General features: G+C 41.5%; 1 protein-coding gene across 7 annotated transcripts in view; it reads right to left on the reverse strand.

Annotated features, from left to right (window-relative positions):
* UBR3 (ubiquitin protein ligase E3 component n-recognin 3) overlaps positions 1-16,051 on the reverse strand; it is a 148,191-nt gene that overhangs the window by 76,145 nt on the left and 55,995 nt on the right. For 4 of the 7 annotated variants that reach the window (XM_075609107.1, XM_075609109.1, XM_075609108.1 and 1 more), the window contains exons 19-24: positions 14,829-14,925; positions 12,613-12,754; positions 11,979-12,083; positions 6,298-6,465; positions 5,870-5,899; positions 3,227-3,690 (exon numbers count right to left, since the gene is read on the reverse strand). In XM_075609107.1, the coding sequence (XP_075465222.1) occupies positions 3,227-3,690; positions 5,870-5,899; positions 6,298-6,465; positions 11,979-12,083; positions 12,613-12,754; positions 14,829-14,925 (1,006 nt within the window). The remainder of the gene's footprint in view (positions 1-3,226; positions 3,691-5,869; positions 5,900-6,297; positions 6,466-11,978; positions 12,084-12,612; positions 12,755-14,828; positions 14,926-16,051) is intronic. The other 3 variants (XM_075609113.1, XM_075609110.1, XM_075609111.1) reach the window with 1 other exon arrangement.

Consider the following 16,051-nt stretch of genomic DNA (forward strand, 5'->3'; position numbering starts at 1 on the left):
GGGACTACAATCCCCATGATGCTCAGGGGCAGTGACACCACCTGATACCAGGGAGCCAGTAAGGCTGCAGGATTCTGCCGAAGGAGCAGGAAGGACTATTGCCTGCTGGGAGAGGAAGCAGTCAGTGCGGATCAGGAGCCTGAAGCTGCAGGTTAGATCCACGGAGCAGTGCTCCAGGGACTAGGGCAGATGTTCAATCCCCAGGGCCCAGTTAGTTCCCTGAGTCACTGTAGAGGTGCTGAGAGTGCTGTATAGGGAAGGCCTTAATGCAGGGACCTTTTCATATAGCTTGAGAGAGGAAATGCTGCAGGACATTGCCTGATTACCAGCGCAGCCTGAGAGTGCTGGTGTGGCGTCTGCTCCATAGCAGAGACAGGTGCAGTGGATCATCCGGCTGGGGATCCCTCCCCTGTGGAGTCAGAGTGTTCACCCCTTCTGCAGAGAGCAGCGCAGCACGGCATTCTATATGGTGTTGATATAAATGCTGTGTTTGCAGAGTAATGCTATGTTGGTTATGTGCTAAGGATTACTATGCTGATAAGTAAATACTGTTTCATACAGCGGTGTGTGTATTTACTGTATGGTTGTTCTGGTGAGGGCACACTCCCACCACGTTGGGATCCCTCATCAGTGGAGGCGCTGCACCGTGTGTAAGTATACCCCAGGCTCCCAGTGGCGGAGGCTCAGGCCTCTGGTTAGCCTCACAGGTGACAGCAGTACCAGAAGCTATAGTACTCCAGGGGTACACCCGCTACATAAGCACAATATAAATTACGTTGGCCTTTAGACAAGAGAATACAAAACATTGCTTTGCCCTCTTTTGGAGGTGAATCACTAGTACAAAGAGACAACAACTACAGGTTCAACCGCAGAATTGATGCAAGACAGAGCATACTTGCAATTAATTGAATATGATTAACACATTATACCGATACCATTATTTAACAGTACAAAATGAAATATAAATATATGAATGAATAAACCAGTGCATTTTACATGGCCACTTTTTGATTAGTAGTCGAGAAGTCTTTAGCGTTACAATCAGCAAGCACCACGGTTTTGATTGTGATCTTTAACAGTAACACAAGATTCCCGTAACTGTATTAAGTTGTTGTTTGTAATCAGATTTACTCTTGCTATGCTTTTTCTATGTTAAAAAAAAAAACCCCACAGGTAACAAGCTGGACTGCACTTGTCTCCCTCTGCATGACCTCTAATCGAAATGTTTGACGTGGCACTGCCACTTATTCTGTCACATTTTGACTTGCAAAGTGTGGTGCATTTCCCATTTTCCTGCATTTTGAAATGTATACCCTCCCTCCCCCCATTCTGTCATTCTATTACGCCAGTGGCTACCCTGCATTTTATTGCTTGCAAACCAATATCTGATTCAGAAAACCCTAATTGTGCAGCCAAGGTAATAATTATTTCTGAAGACTTTGAGCAGTCGTGAAACATTTAATTTTTTTCAGCCCTGCAGGTCAGATTGCTCTGAAATATAAATAGAACAGTCGCGTCACTGGCGGATTTTTGCTGTGTACGACTTATGTGGCATTAGCAGTTTTCTGCATGTATTTCTCTCCAACTACGTTGTGCTTCAACTTAAGCAGGTCCGACTGTAAAAAGAGACCCTTAATAAAAAGACATAAACAAACTCTGACAGATTCAGTGCAGCTCAGTAATTTTCCGTGATGGCTCACGGGGAAGAGACACGGAAGGCTGAAAAATATTGCAAGCATCTCAGCCTTTCCTCGAGTGCTAGTTCTGTTTCTATGGTGACAACATATTATGTGGGTGATGCCACCTTCATCTTTGTCTGCAGGTTGAAGCAACCAGAAATGGGTCATCATGGAGCATTATAGCCTGTTCGATCTTCATTACCAGAAAACTCGACTTGAAATCCAAAAATAAATTGAGGCAGGGCTGCGTGAGCAGCATAACAATGCCAAATTAGATTAATCTTGATTCAAAGCCGTCAACAGCTATTGTTATTTGTAAATGTGTTCCCAGCCCTAGCAAATGTCAACACAGAGCTGTACTATAGCTGAAAGCAAAGAAAACCAACAACAAAAAAGATAGAATGAAATCAGCACATAGGTGACATTCTGGTTGTATCTTTGCCTTTGGGCGATTTAATTTTTCTTATTTTAACGCAGAAAAACAGAGCCTGTTCGCAACTAAATGAAAAATCGGGAAAAGTATGTTTCATTGCAGCATTTCCTTTTTGGGCTACCCATTGAAATCTAGCTATATTAAGAACGGCTACAAATTATATTGAATCCTTCTACTACTTAGAGACCCGTATATAATTTTGACAGCTGCAGGTCGTCCCTCTTCCTCAAAATAAGGACAGATTTGGCAAGGATGTGGGGGTTAGGGCTTGGAATGTATAAGAGACGACACAAGTGCATCAGTACAGTGAACTCAATTTTGGCTAACTAAATGAACAGAACAGCTGTCCTGTAATTGAGAAGCTCAAAAATAAATAGGTAAAATGATTTACTAGAAGCTGTTTTATTTGCAGGTGTCAAGAAATGTTAATAATGATAATTATTTTTCATGTCAAATGCATGATGGTACCAAGAGCTTGTTTACTTGCATTATTTTAGTATTTTGCCCAATAATTGGCACAATCTGCTACACGGTCATGTTAAAAAAAAAAACAAAAAAAAAAACAGAACAACCTTCAATAAGGTGCAGTCCATCCTAGAATAAAAGTGACCTAAAGGCAGTAATACTTAATGTGTTATCTAAAAAGACAATTATAACCATTTTCAAATAATTTGGTGATGTTAGGTATGTAACCTGAGACTTCAGGATTTAATTCCTGTAGCTACGTCCTTTGTGTGTGAGGAAACGTGTTAAGCACGACTCCCCACACTTTCCTGCAGACCTACAGTATGACAGGAAGGGGCGTGCATAACTCTGGCATCACCAGAGGGACTAAAAGAACAAGGGTGGCGGAAGCGGTTTGACAAACATCAAGAATCTTAGGCCCCCTGCGGAAAATACAATTGAAATTAATTTTTACAAGAAACCAAACAAGTTACATTTTAAGGATAAGTGAATTTGCTTAAAGAGGTTAATAAAATGTTTTTTGTGAAGTACCCCTATAATTTGATCAATGGTTTTCTTTTCTGTACACAGTATACACATACAGAAAACTACTAATAAAAAACAATAATAAATGATATTGACCAATAATGATTTCAGTATAAAGTGTTACCTTTCTTCTTTATCCAAGGTCGTCTTCTCAGCAGGACTAGATTTCTTAGGTGGTACAGGAGGAACAGTCTTCCTACATATCTCATCAATACTTTGCTTGTTTAGTCGGCTTTGTATTGCAGCCTTCAATAAAATTCTTTCTACTGCCGCCACGCCATCACCGTGAGTATACTTGGGTAAGTCAGGTTGGACGAGAGACTCCGGATCATCCAACCAGGGAGGGCAGTAGGAATCTTGCTTTCCCGAGAGTTTCTGGTGCAGTTTGATGAGCAAAGATAGCATGCTTTCTTTCACTTCTAAAATGACTGTCGTTAGCTGAGGGGTTGATCCAGGTGCTGTCCACTTCAAAGCAGAAGACTTTGGACGGACAACCTGATTTGCTTCGCTATTATTGCGGTTGATAATCTCCTGGAACTTCTTCCGACGTTCAGCAACCAAGCTGAAAACCTGAGCGGTGCCTGAATTCTAAAAAATAAATAATTTTTTTTAAATAAATAAAAATTTCGCAAAAATACAAATAACAGGTTAAGAAGCTGGGGGAGGGGAAACAAAACAAACTCACTCTGGGAATTTAGAAAAAGAAACATATGCAGAAATTCACAATAATTTAAACAATTAATTCGTTATATGTCATGTACTTTAACCTACATAACCATTTCATTTTTGCTGCCAAGGTACCACAATAATTCAAGCAAAGCTATTGATTGATAATTCAATCCATTTAATGCTCAATATATTGGTTAACACTTTGACACAAGTTTACTGTGGATATATTTTAGAACCTAGTACAGAACTTCAATATAAAAGTGTCAAACCGTAGAAACTAACAAATTGAAAATTGAAGTTAAACAATGGAGAAAGGACCACAACAATGTTATTAGTTTAGTAAAGAAAATTGTAACAAGCCAAGTTTTCATTTCCTTTGTTACAAGGGCAAAAGAAAAGGTCATCAATAACCCTTCAAAATATATTGCATAAAGATTAGCAATTATGTTGAACTGATACAGAATTGAATAAACGCGACATACAATGATTATACTTGATCTGCATAGAAAGGCATGCACAGAACAAGCGTTGGGTGATTTATAGCCAACACAAATTCAATCTTTTACAATGCCATTCATCAAAATTCATTTGAACTCCCTAAAAATTCAATGAACTCTGCATTAGTCATTTCAAAGAGCAATGAAAATGATAAACATATAAAGTCTTAACCTATCTGCTTTTAAAATTAATGATATTAAAATAGTTAGTTTGATCTAAAAGAATAGCAAAGTAATCTTTGCTCTAACGCAACAAGCAATCATATTAAAAACTTTAATAGGTGGCAATACACACACGCCACTGCCTTTCATTTACTGCAAAGTTGCCTTCAAAGAACATACCCCGGCCCATAACATCTAAATTCGCATATAGAGACTGCTTTTCTACACGGTTATTAGACAGATGTGGTTGGGGATCGCCAAGGATATAAAATACAGCAGCATTAATTGCTTCTCATATAGATGCAAAGTTGCGTAATGCCTTCAGTGTACACCAAAGAGCTTGAAGCAGTAGACAATTTTTAGTTTGCACATATTACAAGAGCTTAAACAGGCAAGCTAAACTCCGTACACTTTATGTCTGTAATCACTAATTGTGGAAGGAGTGTTTGGATTACCACCTTTTGTTAGCTCCATTTATTCTACACACACAGTTCTGATTTTCAAGATAGAATATAAATAGATTCTATAGAAGATAGACCCTATAGGCCCAGGTACTCTTATCTGGATGTAACAGAATTAAAGAACTATCCTATTTTTGAGGTATGCCACAGCAGCTCTATAAAATCTGTATGGAGATACATTTTAAAAACAGCTTTTACTGCTATATACCCAGACTGCACAGGTTATGCTGTGTCTAACTGCTAAACCTTTTTTACCATTACCGATGAGTCATCGATGGCCTGGAGAGAGCCATCATTAATAGACGTACAATAGAAGCTAGGCTTCACTATCTACCTTTCATTTTGATTGAGGAATTGTAGCCTACAAGACAGCCAGCCAGACTCACCTAGGGACAAGATACCCCTAATTAGAACCAGCGTCATTACATGTACATGTACCAATGACTTTTCAAAGCCCCTAAAAAGAAAGACCACAGAAGGCTGGGTTAAGAAATGGACCAAGAAAATTAAATGAAAGATGAATAGATAGCCAAACAGGGTTGGGCAAGAGAAGAATGAATTAGGGCATAGATGGATCAAAGGACTAAGGGGCTACTTCTGTGTGTGCTGAAGCAGTCGATTCAAAAGAGAGTGGATTGGGTAATACATGGAAAATACACAGGCGAGGACAGGATTAGAGTGTATTTCCCAAAATAGGTCAGATGCTCCTGCAACTCATACTTGACAAATAAAAATGGATACAGTGGTATAATATCCCAGTCTGTCACCCGAAACTTCATAAAATCTATCTTCCGCTGTATTTGTAATAAGTAACCAACATACCTACAACACGGTACCTATTACCCGATTACAGTTTTAGGGCTATATTTGAAATTAGGGTCGTTATCAACGTGGCATGCAATTCAGCAATCTATATTTAAGTACAATACGTTCAAAGCCAGTCAAGGGGATTAAGGCACAAATTTCACACAAACCTACCTCTCTCTGTACAGATGACCGTCTTGAAATCTGACAAAATGATAATAAAAGAATAAAGAAACACAAACATTGTGTTATATATTGGTGTGTGGGTGTGTGTGTATACACATACACCTAGTATGCAAGTCCGAAAAATAAGCCATATAATTTCTGAAATTTTTTTTATATTGTGAAATATGTATTTTTCTATTTTTATTTTTAAAAGAGTAGCTCAGTAGTAAGCCAACTGCCTATGAAGCGGGTGAATCCGGTTCCAACGAGTCTCAGCCCTCCTTGTGACCTTGGGCAAGTCACTATCTCCCTGTGCCTCCTGCACTAACAATTGCAATTACAAATAGGCCAAACAATCATATCTGTGAATTGACATTTTATATAGTACGGATTTGCATAGAACACATAAAATACCCACTTGGCACCTGTTCTCTTACTTGTGCTGATGAGCTGTCAGAACTAGTGCTTGCTGGTGGTTCTCTCCTCGCCTCTGGAGCAGTGTCTGGTACCCGCACTCTTACATAGTTAATAAAGTGACGCATATTGCACAACAGATTACTACCAGGAAACCAGCTGTCATGGCAACGGTCTGGTCCTGCAGAATCCTGAAATAAAAATATTTGCGTTTATTATTTTTACATCAAAAACATTTCAGTATAGTTTAAGTGTGCTTTATTTAAGAGTATTCTCAGAAGTACATCTCAGCATCACGCCACATTCCTATCTCTTGACCCTCCTCGCTGTTTAGATCTTCTCAAAGCACCAGATCAGTTTTGACAGCATTGCTATCTGTGGGTCAAGCCCTGTGTCACCCTCCTCTGATAACTATGGCTCCCACACCTGAACAAATTTATGCGCTCTCTCAAGTATGCTGTGATCCGCTCCATTTTCAGGATATGGGCTAGTCTGCTTGTTCCAACATGCAGCAATAGAGCACCTAGCGGCCAGCAGGATATGTAGCATTAATTTATATCTGTGCCTGGGTATGTTGGGAGGGGGGTCTGCCTAACAGCGCTAGCCATGGGTCAGGGGCCATTGTTTCGCCTATAATGTAATTATTATTGTCACGAGAGGCCAGTACTTTTAACACCGAAAATCTTCTGGGATAACCATCACCAAGCACAGGACAAAATAATTGAATAAAACGGGGTTTATTCTGGCAGAACCAGCAAATACACAAAATACACAGTTATGACATACACTCACCAACTGGGGACCTTGGGGAGACTCTAGCCTCAACTAGGCGAGTCTGGCTTACTTGCCTGGTCTCCTCGGTGACCCTCGGACATGATGGTTCCAAATGCAGGGGAGCGGTGATCACTGCTGTTGGCTCCAAAAGCTGGGGAGCATGAAACACTTATGGACGGCGGCTCCCCCTGGTCAACTGCCTGGCTCCCTATGACTGGGGTCACAGGAGCATCCTCTCCCGGTAGCTTCACAGGCATCCCCATTCGTGGGAGCCAGTGCTCTGGGCAGACTATTTAAGGCTGCCCCAGAGTTACCATAGCGCTGGGGTCCCCCAGGCCGACCGCCTGCCGATTGCCTGGGACCCCTGTATGTGAAAATCTTCTGTGGTCTTGCAGCCCATTGGCTGTACTCGGCTGCCCATCAAGCTCCACCGCTGTGCTGCTGGTTGCAGCTGTGGGGACCGCTGGTTGGGTCCTGTGCTGCTTCGGCTGGACAGCTGCTGTCTGTTCTCTGTTGGGGCTAACCTCTCGCAGGCGGACAGCCCTGTAGTTAGGGAACGTTGCCCTGGATTGGGGAGTGTTGGAGCAGTCTACCCACAGATGGTCCGGCCAGTCTCCCTGGGAGCACCGGTCATCGTGGGTGTCCTTTGCCGTCTTGACTGCCTCTTCTCCGGAAATCTGCTGACTACGCCACGGCTCGGTGGCTTGGGGAGAGTCAGCGCTTGGGGAGGCTCTGCTAGCCGGCATAGTAACGGGGGTTAAGACCCGCTTTTCTGGCTGTGCCTTCGGGCGCACACAGCCCTCCACCATCTTGGTGGACGCGAGTCAGGGCAACTGCGTGGTGCCCTCATCAGCCATCACGGTAGCTGTCTCAGCTATAAGGAGTGCCTGGATCTCAGGCACTCTTGCGGGGGTTAGGACCCGCTTCTCTGGCTGTGTCTTTGTGACGGCGAAGGGGTTAACCAGGCTTATAATAAAGATCAAGCCCACTTGGTTAACCCAGACCCATGTGTTAGGGTCTTAAGAGTGTCAGCTCTGGGACCCAGATGTCAAAAATGTATTACTGCAACTGTATACTGATTTTGCGACATTAAAGAATTATGTGATTTTTGCCTTTACTGGGATGGTGGGATCGGGAGATTTCTAGGCTGTAAGTTTCAGGGTGGGTTTTGACAGAGAAAGTCTTTGCAGAATGTGTCTATGTAGCAGGGTTCCGGAGTTATGGGATACCCCAAAAGTTGTATCCGGAGATTGAGCGATATATTCGGATACAGCTAAGCAGATAACTCCGCCAACCTCGGACCCTGGAAATGTTCTTACGACTCACCGCCAGAGTCCCTGCTGCAGCATCTTCCAGACACGGTAAATGGGTATGAAGGGGTTAAAATATATCTGCAGGTTTAACATGGAGTCCTTAGTATAGCAGGGATTCCCCAGTATAGCAGAGGTACCCACATACATGCCCAGGTATCCTGAGCCTATAGTAGGGGTTCAGGTAGGTGCTCAAGTTAAGGTTATAAAGCTGAGCATGTTTGCAGTGTTTTAAAAGTTTAAAACTATTTTTCTAATGTGTGCCAAGAATGAGGCTAGTGAATGTAGGGAATATTTACACTCACTCCATTCCTGACACCAGAATAAGAACTCATAACTTTTAGCACGCAGAAGACAGGACACCACATCTTTTATTAAACGGGAGTAGTTTAATGTGTATTGATATTGATAACCTGTATATAAACTGAGGGCTTTTTAAGTCATGGATTCCGGAAGGCCGAGATGGTGGAGCCTCGCACCGTGGGGGGCAAAGGGGCAGAGAAGAATATTTACCTGCCCCTGGGAAACACTCAGGTGTTTAAGAAACCCTGTCTAATGGTCTCAGATTGGTTGCTAGGGAAATTGCCATGGTTTTTTGATTGAGCTGCAGGGTTTCTGGGAATGAATACCAGAGGTATTAAAAACTCTGACCTAGCTCCGATTTGGCAGATTCCAAGCGCAGACCAACAGCGGCGAATTCAAAGATGCTCAGAACTGAATAGACGCGAGCCAACTTCAAGGATTTTAAAAGCAGAAACGTTTCTAAGTCCAGCTTTTTACAACGGATTGGTTGCAGCAGGCATTGCATGCAGAAAACAGTTCCAGGACTTTTGTGAGTAACTACCGGTCATTGGAAAGTACTCCGAAAAGGTTATCTTAAGAAATTTCGTTCCGGAAATGGATTTATTCGTTAGCCCCATTTGCAGAAAGTGTGTTAATCTTGAATTGTGTAACTTTGTGTGTTTGTCTTTTGTAAGAAATAAATCTACCATTAGGTTATCATTTATTTCACCATCTTGTTTTGCTCAATCAAATGATCCCAGTTATAAAAAGGTGTTGTATAAATGAATGCTACATATCCTGGTCTCCCGTGACAGCCTTTTAAGAAACACAGCCCTCCACCATCTTGGTGGACGCAAGGCAGGGCACCCGTGCGGTGCCCTCAGCCAGCAGTGGTTCCTATGGAGGCAGGTTCACTGACACTGTCTCGGTCGACCTCTCTGGTAGTCTCTCTGTCTCTGGTCTGACTCCACCACAGCTTGGTGGCTTGGGAAGAGTCAGCTACCTGGGACGCTCCGATCACCGGCAGTGTAGCGGGGGTCAGGACCCGCATTTTTGACTGAGCCCACGAGGGCGCACAGTCCGCAGCCACTGAGGCAGCTACGGGGCAGAGCACCTGGCACAGAGCCTGTATGAGCTCATCTATAAATGCTCCTGGCCCCAGTGCGGCTAACAGAACCACAAAATCAATTGCCATGGTAGGAACAGCTATTGGAGCAAGACCTGGAGGGTTGAGTTTCCCCTCCGAGACAGTCTCGAGGGGCTCTGTCTCCGAGCGCTTAGCTCCACCGGTGGTGGCCACGACCACTAACGCATCAGTGCACTCAACCATGCCGGCTTTGTGCCACTCACGGTCCTCTTCAAGAACCCTCTTGGGTCGGCTGTCTGTCGGCAGTCTGTACCTCTTGGCAACAACCGCAAAATCGGTCCCAGGTACAGTAATGTCCTACTGGACCAGCCATCATAGATTTCGTTTGACACTTACAAGGGGAAACGAAATCTGAAGTATTAGAACGAAAAAGCAAAATTCTCTGCTGTCGTAGGAACAGCTAGCGGGGCGCCAGAGGGAGGGTTTGTATCCTCCTCCGGTTCTCGTTCTCATCAGCAGAGTCCGTGGTCACTACCCCCTCCTTATCCTCAGCAATCCCTGGCAAGCCTGCTTCATGCCGCTCCAGGTCCTCCACCAGTGTTATTCTGGTGCGTTGCTCGATCGCAACCCGTAGCGCTTGAGCTCTTGCAGCAGGCAAACACCTCCGATATGAACGAATTAAAAAAAATGCCCGTATTGGTTCACCCTTCCGAATTTCGTTACATAACTACAAGGCCAAACGGACTCAGAAGTTTCAGAAAGAAAAAAGGCATTAAACAAACTGTGCACTGTGTATTCAAAACTACATGTACTGTTGTCTTAGACCGGCTCTGAACTAAACGCTTCCCGCAAGAAGTTTCAGCACTGAGCCCTAGTGAATCCCACCACACTGCCACCAGAAAAAAGCCTGTCACGGGAAACCAGTACTTTTAACACTGAAAACCTTCTGGGATCATAATCACTAAGCACAGGACAAAGTAATTAAATAAACGGGGTTTATTCTGGCAGAACCAGCAAATACACAATTATGACATACACTCACCAACTGGGGACGTGGGGGAAGACTCTAGCCTCGACTAGGTGCAGGGACCCATTTTCAAATAGGTTTACCCTGTCCGCTTCTCTGCTTCAGGATATCAGAGTGTTGAACACACAGCAGCCACTCTGACATGCATCTCCAGCTGGTCACAGTCAAACTCCACACTCCTTCCCAGAGTGTCTCTCAGATGGACTAGTGCTTTGATCAGCAGTGTCCCTTATATCCCTTGGTGGCTATCCTTTAACATTGAGCAAGGGCAGCCAGCCAAGAGAAACAGTGCCTGGGACTCAGACCTGGTAACTGTTTCTATTAACTAGTCCCCTACCTTTGTATTGTATGTCTTTATTTATATAGCGCCAAAAGTGTAGATAGCGCTTCAAAGAATACAGTACGGGAAATTATAATACAATAAGCACAGCAAAAGCAGATGAAATAGGAAAGGAAATCCCTGCCCCACAGAGCTTACAATCCAAGTGGTGTGATGGGAGACTTACAGAGACAGCAGGTGACAGAATAAGTACTGTAGATGGCAGTGCTTGGCCACAATGGGTGGTAGGAGTGACTGTGGGTGTGGGACAATAGCCATTGGGATAGCTATTGGGATGCTTGATTTGTGGGGCGAGTTTTAAAGTTAGTCAGTATTAAATCAGAAGGTTAACACCATTTACAGGGGAAAAGATGGCAGGGAGGCGTGGGCGAGAGCAGGTGTGTCCTGATCATATCTTTTCTATGGAACAGCTCAGCTAAATGGATTACAGAAACTCCCTCCATAGAAATGATAGGAACAGGCATATAACATAAATTTGTATTTGCTGGTCTGACATGTTAATTTCATCACCACACAATACCAGTATCTAAGCTGGGGGGAATAGCTAACAGGAATAAATACAGATAAGGTATTTATGTAAAAGACAGGACTTGGAATTACACAGCTAGCCCACATTCCCTGTACTTCCCCAGACATTACATACATTTGGCTGAAATATACATTACTTAGCCAGCCAAGTTATACGTTTTTTTAGGGGTAACTAGCTGGGATTTTTCTTTATTAGGTCACAGCCTGCTACCCCTACCGTCACAATTATTATTACCAAACAATGTTCTGCTTAGGAAAGTACACTTCTTCTATGTACTTCTTTCACCTTAGTTATGAGCTACTGTACACAGAACATTTTAATAAACACGTTTATTACATTTGATTACACAATGTACCTCTTCACAAGGCTCTTCTTCGGGAGAATTTTCTAGTCCCAGTTCTATGAGGTATAAAACCATGCAAAGAACATGTTCTGACATATTCTGATGGTCCACCAAAATCTACAAAAATAAATACACAATCAATACATTACAAAACAAAGACAGTTTACATAAAGCTCAATTGAAGTAACATTTTATGCCATAACCAGCTCTTTGCCTCAACGATTTTGGTCCTAATGCGACAGGCCCAGATAACATTTATTATTGAATTGTTGTTTGTTCTGCTTGTACTGTAGTTGACATGCAATTTATACAAATTTGTTGTGCAATGTATAATAAGAAAAGTATACATAACAATTAAAATATATGAACCACATACAGTAATAGATTTTTTTTTTTGTATGAATACAGGTTTGAATACACTCCTACACAAAAAATGTACTATACAGCAAGTACTATAACTAATTTTAACAAAACACTTTAATCGGTTTACTCATTTTTGCGTGTAAAGTTAGCATATTTTAATAAGGGTTAACAGTACTGCAATCAGATTCAGCTACAATTTTTAGCCTTAAAAAATATAGAGTGCAACCTATCAAATTAATACATATGAAGATTACAATTTCAACATTTAGACGTATAACTGTACCTTGTAAAGTAGTGTAAACAGTACGATATGTAACGTTTTGCAGTGTAAAAGCCTTGTGAGGCCTTTATAGCTGTGGTGAAGAGGGGTTCTTTTCTTGTAGGGAGGCCATGGGTTTCCAGGAAATCTTCCTATCTGCTTTAAACTGTTGATAGTAAGGTTAACATTTAATGATGGACAACACCCACTGTGGATATGTTTACCAAGAGCAGACACACACAGAAGACATGGATTTGAACAGTAGTTCACTTTATGCAACCAATTAACTTTTGAAACTTAGAGTAAGCCCATGGGTTGACTTGTCAATGTCCCAGGATTCAATCGCAAAGTTTACTCTGTGTATAATGAGCCGCACTTCTTCTCAACAAAAGCATTTGAAGTAAATAAGGAGGCTGACAATTATAAATTGATTTAGTTCTTGGTGTCAAAACATGTATTAAAATCACTAATTTCACCAGCAAGAATATTGAATCCATGACATGCCAGCATTATGTTCACCTCATATTTAAAGGGTTAACTACATTTACATTACATTGCAACATATGCACCTGCATAAACCCCCACTCCCTCTGTCCTTTCTGCTCCATCAGACTTTAGTGCCATTAATATGTTTGTTCTTTTTCTGTTGCGTTCAGGAGATGATGGAGTAGTCTCTAGAGATGTGTCCCAAACATTTAAGGAGGTTTGACGACTAAAGTAAATAGTTAACCTCTTTCAAACATACATATACAAAAAGGACCCAAAAACTTGGTAATACTGTATTTAGATTTCCACCCGAAAAGCTCTTTCCTTGTGGAAAAGACAAGGTTACTTTCAGCCTCTTTTTAGCATGACTTCAGGGAACTGCAGCATCCAATTAGCAAATAAATTGTTCTGGAATAAAGGTTAAGCAATATTTGCTCACGCTGGAAGGCAATGCATCATTCATTCTGACGGCTCAGTCCAAAAACTCTACAAGACGAATGGAAATGAAAACCTGAATGTCAGCTAAATTGCAAGGAAACATTTACGCCTCCAACTATTGCCCTTTTCTGTATACAGTAAAATAATTAGCATATTAAATGTGATAATTATGCATACATGTTTATCCTCAACAGTGGGAAAAAAATGCCAACTTGGTACATATTTTCTGTTCTTTGATTTGCACATTTTCAGTATAAGATATGGAAAATAGTAAGAGTAATTCTACATTCGCTGTCCCTTTAAAGAAGCATACTTAGTTTTTTGCCCCTCCTCCCCCTTTTATTTATAAAAACATTTATATAGCGTCCTTATCCAGGGTGCTGTACATTAGTTAGTACAGACACAATCTATGATTTTGGTGCCTGAGGCACAGGGAGATAAAGTGACTTGCCCAAGGTCACAAGGAGAAGACACCGGGAATTGAACCAGGCAGTGTCATTGTTTGAGTCAGTATCTTTACTCACTGAGCCACTCCTCCTGTTATTTTTTACATGTATGAGAAGCAGGGAATCCCTGGTTCCTGAGAAACTGGGGAAACTGGGGAAGGTCCTGTACCTCAAGAGGAAACAAAATTGAGGGTTATATCTCCTGCGTGACGAGGGGGATTTAAATCTCCAGGAAGTACCGGCGGCACCTTCTGTAGTATTCTGTCGGAAACCAAGGGATCACCAGAGCCAAAATTAATGTGGTTCAGCTATGGAGACCCCTTGCTTCCTATAAATGTACAAAAAGGGAGTGACCAGAGGGAACTGCTGCTTTATCCCCTTAAAAAGAACGTTCTGAGAATAGACAAAAGCCTAAAACCGCAGTCTTTTTACGAGACCAAATGAACCCTTAATCTACAGTATGTATATTCAACATATACCTTTGCTAAATCTTAAGCAATTAAATGGTTCCAAAAAGATTATCGTAATTGCAAAAATATCTACTAATTGCAGCTTTTAAAGTCCCATCTAACAATCTCAATATTAAAAATAGTAATAGACTTTCTAAATTGTATAGAAATTAGGAGATTTGCTTCTGTTATAACAATCATATGGTACTTTAGACGCTTCAACAAAACCGTTTACAATATTGCTATTATAAAGTTTTTTTTTTTAGTTTTTTTTTTTTTAGACATTTTAGATTTTATACTGGAGTTGATAACAGGCATCACCAACATCACTACAACTAATCCAAGTATAATCACAAAGTCATTTTACCGAATCTTTTCTTAGCACAACATACATTGGGAGCCATGTTTCCAGGACACTTACAACGCGGTGTATCTGTCCATGGCAGATTGTACGTCTCTCCTGTAAACTGTTCGCAGAATCACCATTACTGGATCAAATTCCTGGTCCCAAACCTCCGCTTTATGTGAAGAAAAAAAAAAAATTATAATTTATACTTCTCAAAATGAATCAGTAAAATTGTTTAGTAGTTACTAGGCTTCTACTGAGTTCTGACGAATGCGGATTTTTTCCCCCCCAAATAAAATTGTATATTTTAAGAAATAATCTTAATGTTCACATCTCCTTTAATACGCTTGCTTTTCCAGCCTCATTACATATGAAGTTTCTTGGTCAATCGATACATTAGCATAGATGCGCTAGAAGACGTAAGGTAGGGTTACAATACATCCGTATTTTCCCGGACATGTCTGGCTTGATTTAAAGTCGCCATTCGGGCGGAATTTTTAAATAACTAAAAAAACCGTCACAGCTCGCATACGTGCGAGCAAAAGCCGAGCGCCCACGCAATGGGTGTTCCAGCTTGGTGACCTCTGAGTGGTGAAACATGGTAACCCTACGTAAGAAATAGTTGCCAAAACATTTACTGTGAAATGTATTGTATCTAAAGCCCTCACCCACTCAATGCCCCACACCTCTGGAATGGCCTTTCCCTCAATATCCAACTAGCACCCTCACTCTCCACCTTTAAGACCCATCTAAAAACCCACCTGCTTAACGAAGCAAATGGGTAGCTGTGTGACTGATACTATACACCACATACATCGACCATGACCCCTTGCACACGCAATTACCAGAACACCTCCCTACGGTCTCTGTATGTTCTTACTACGCACCACTTAGAGTGTAAGCTTTTGGGGGCAGGGAATCCTTTCTCCCAATGTTCTTTTTATGTCTCAAGCACTTATTCCCATTATGTGTTATATTATCATGTCACATTTATTACTGCTGTGAAGCGCTATGTACATAGATGGCGCCAACATACAAAGTGTAGTCATACTTGGCAATACATAGCAGCTGCAATAAAGTGAAAGCACTCAGCCACTAACCATTGTCTAACATTGGTTTACGAACGAAAAAAAAAAAACAACATATTCGCTTTTTTACATATAGACTCATAACATTTTTTTTTATATATATTTTTTTTTTAACTCAACGATGGTAACTTCAGTATGCAAAATCACTGGGCGATTTTATATTAACATGCGTTATGAAGTGTTTTAAAAAAAAAGTAAATTGAAAATATA

The sequence above is a fragment of the Ascaphus truei genome, chromosome 7 (assembly GCF_040206685.1).
Source record: "Ascaphus truei isolate aAscTru1 chromosome 7, aAscTru1.hap1, whole genome shotgun sequence".
Lineage (NCBI taxonomy): Eukaryota > Metazoa > Chordata > Amphibia > Anura > Ascaphidae > Ascaphus > Ascaphus truei.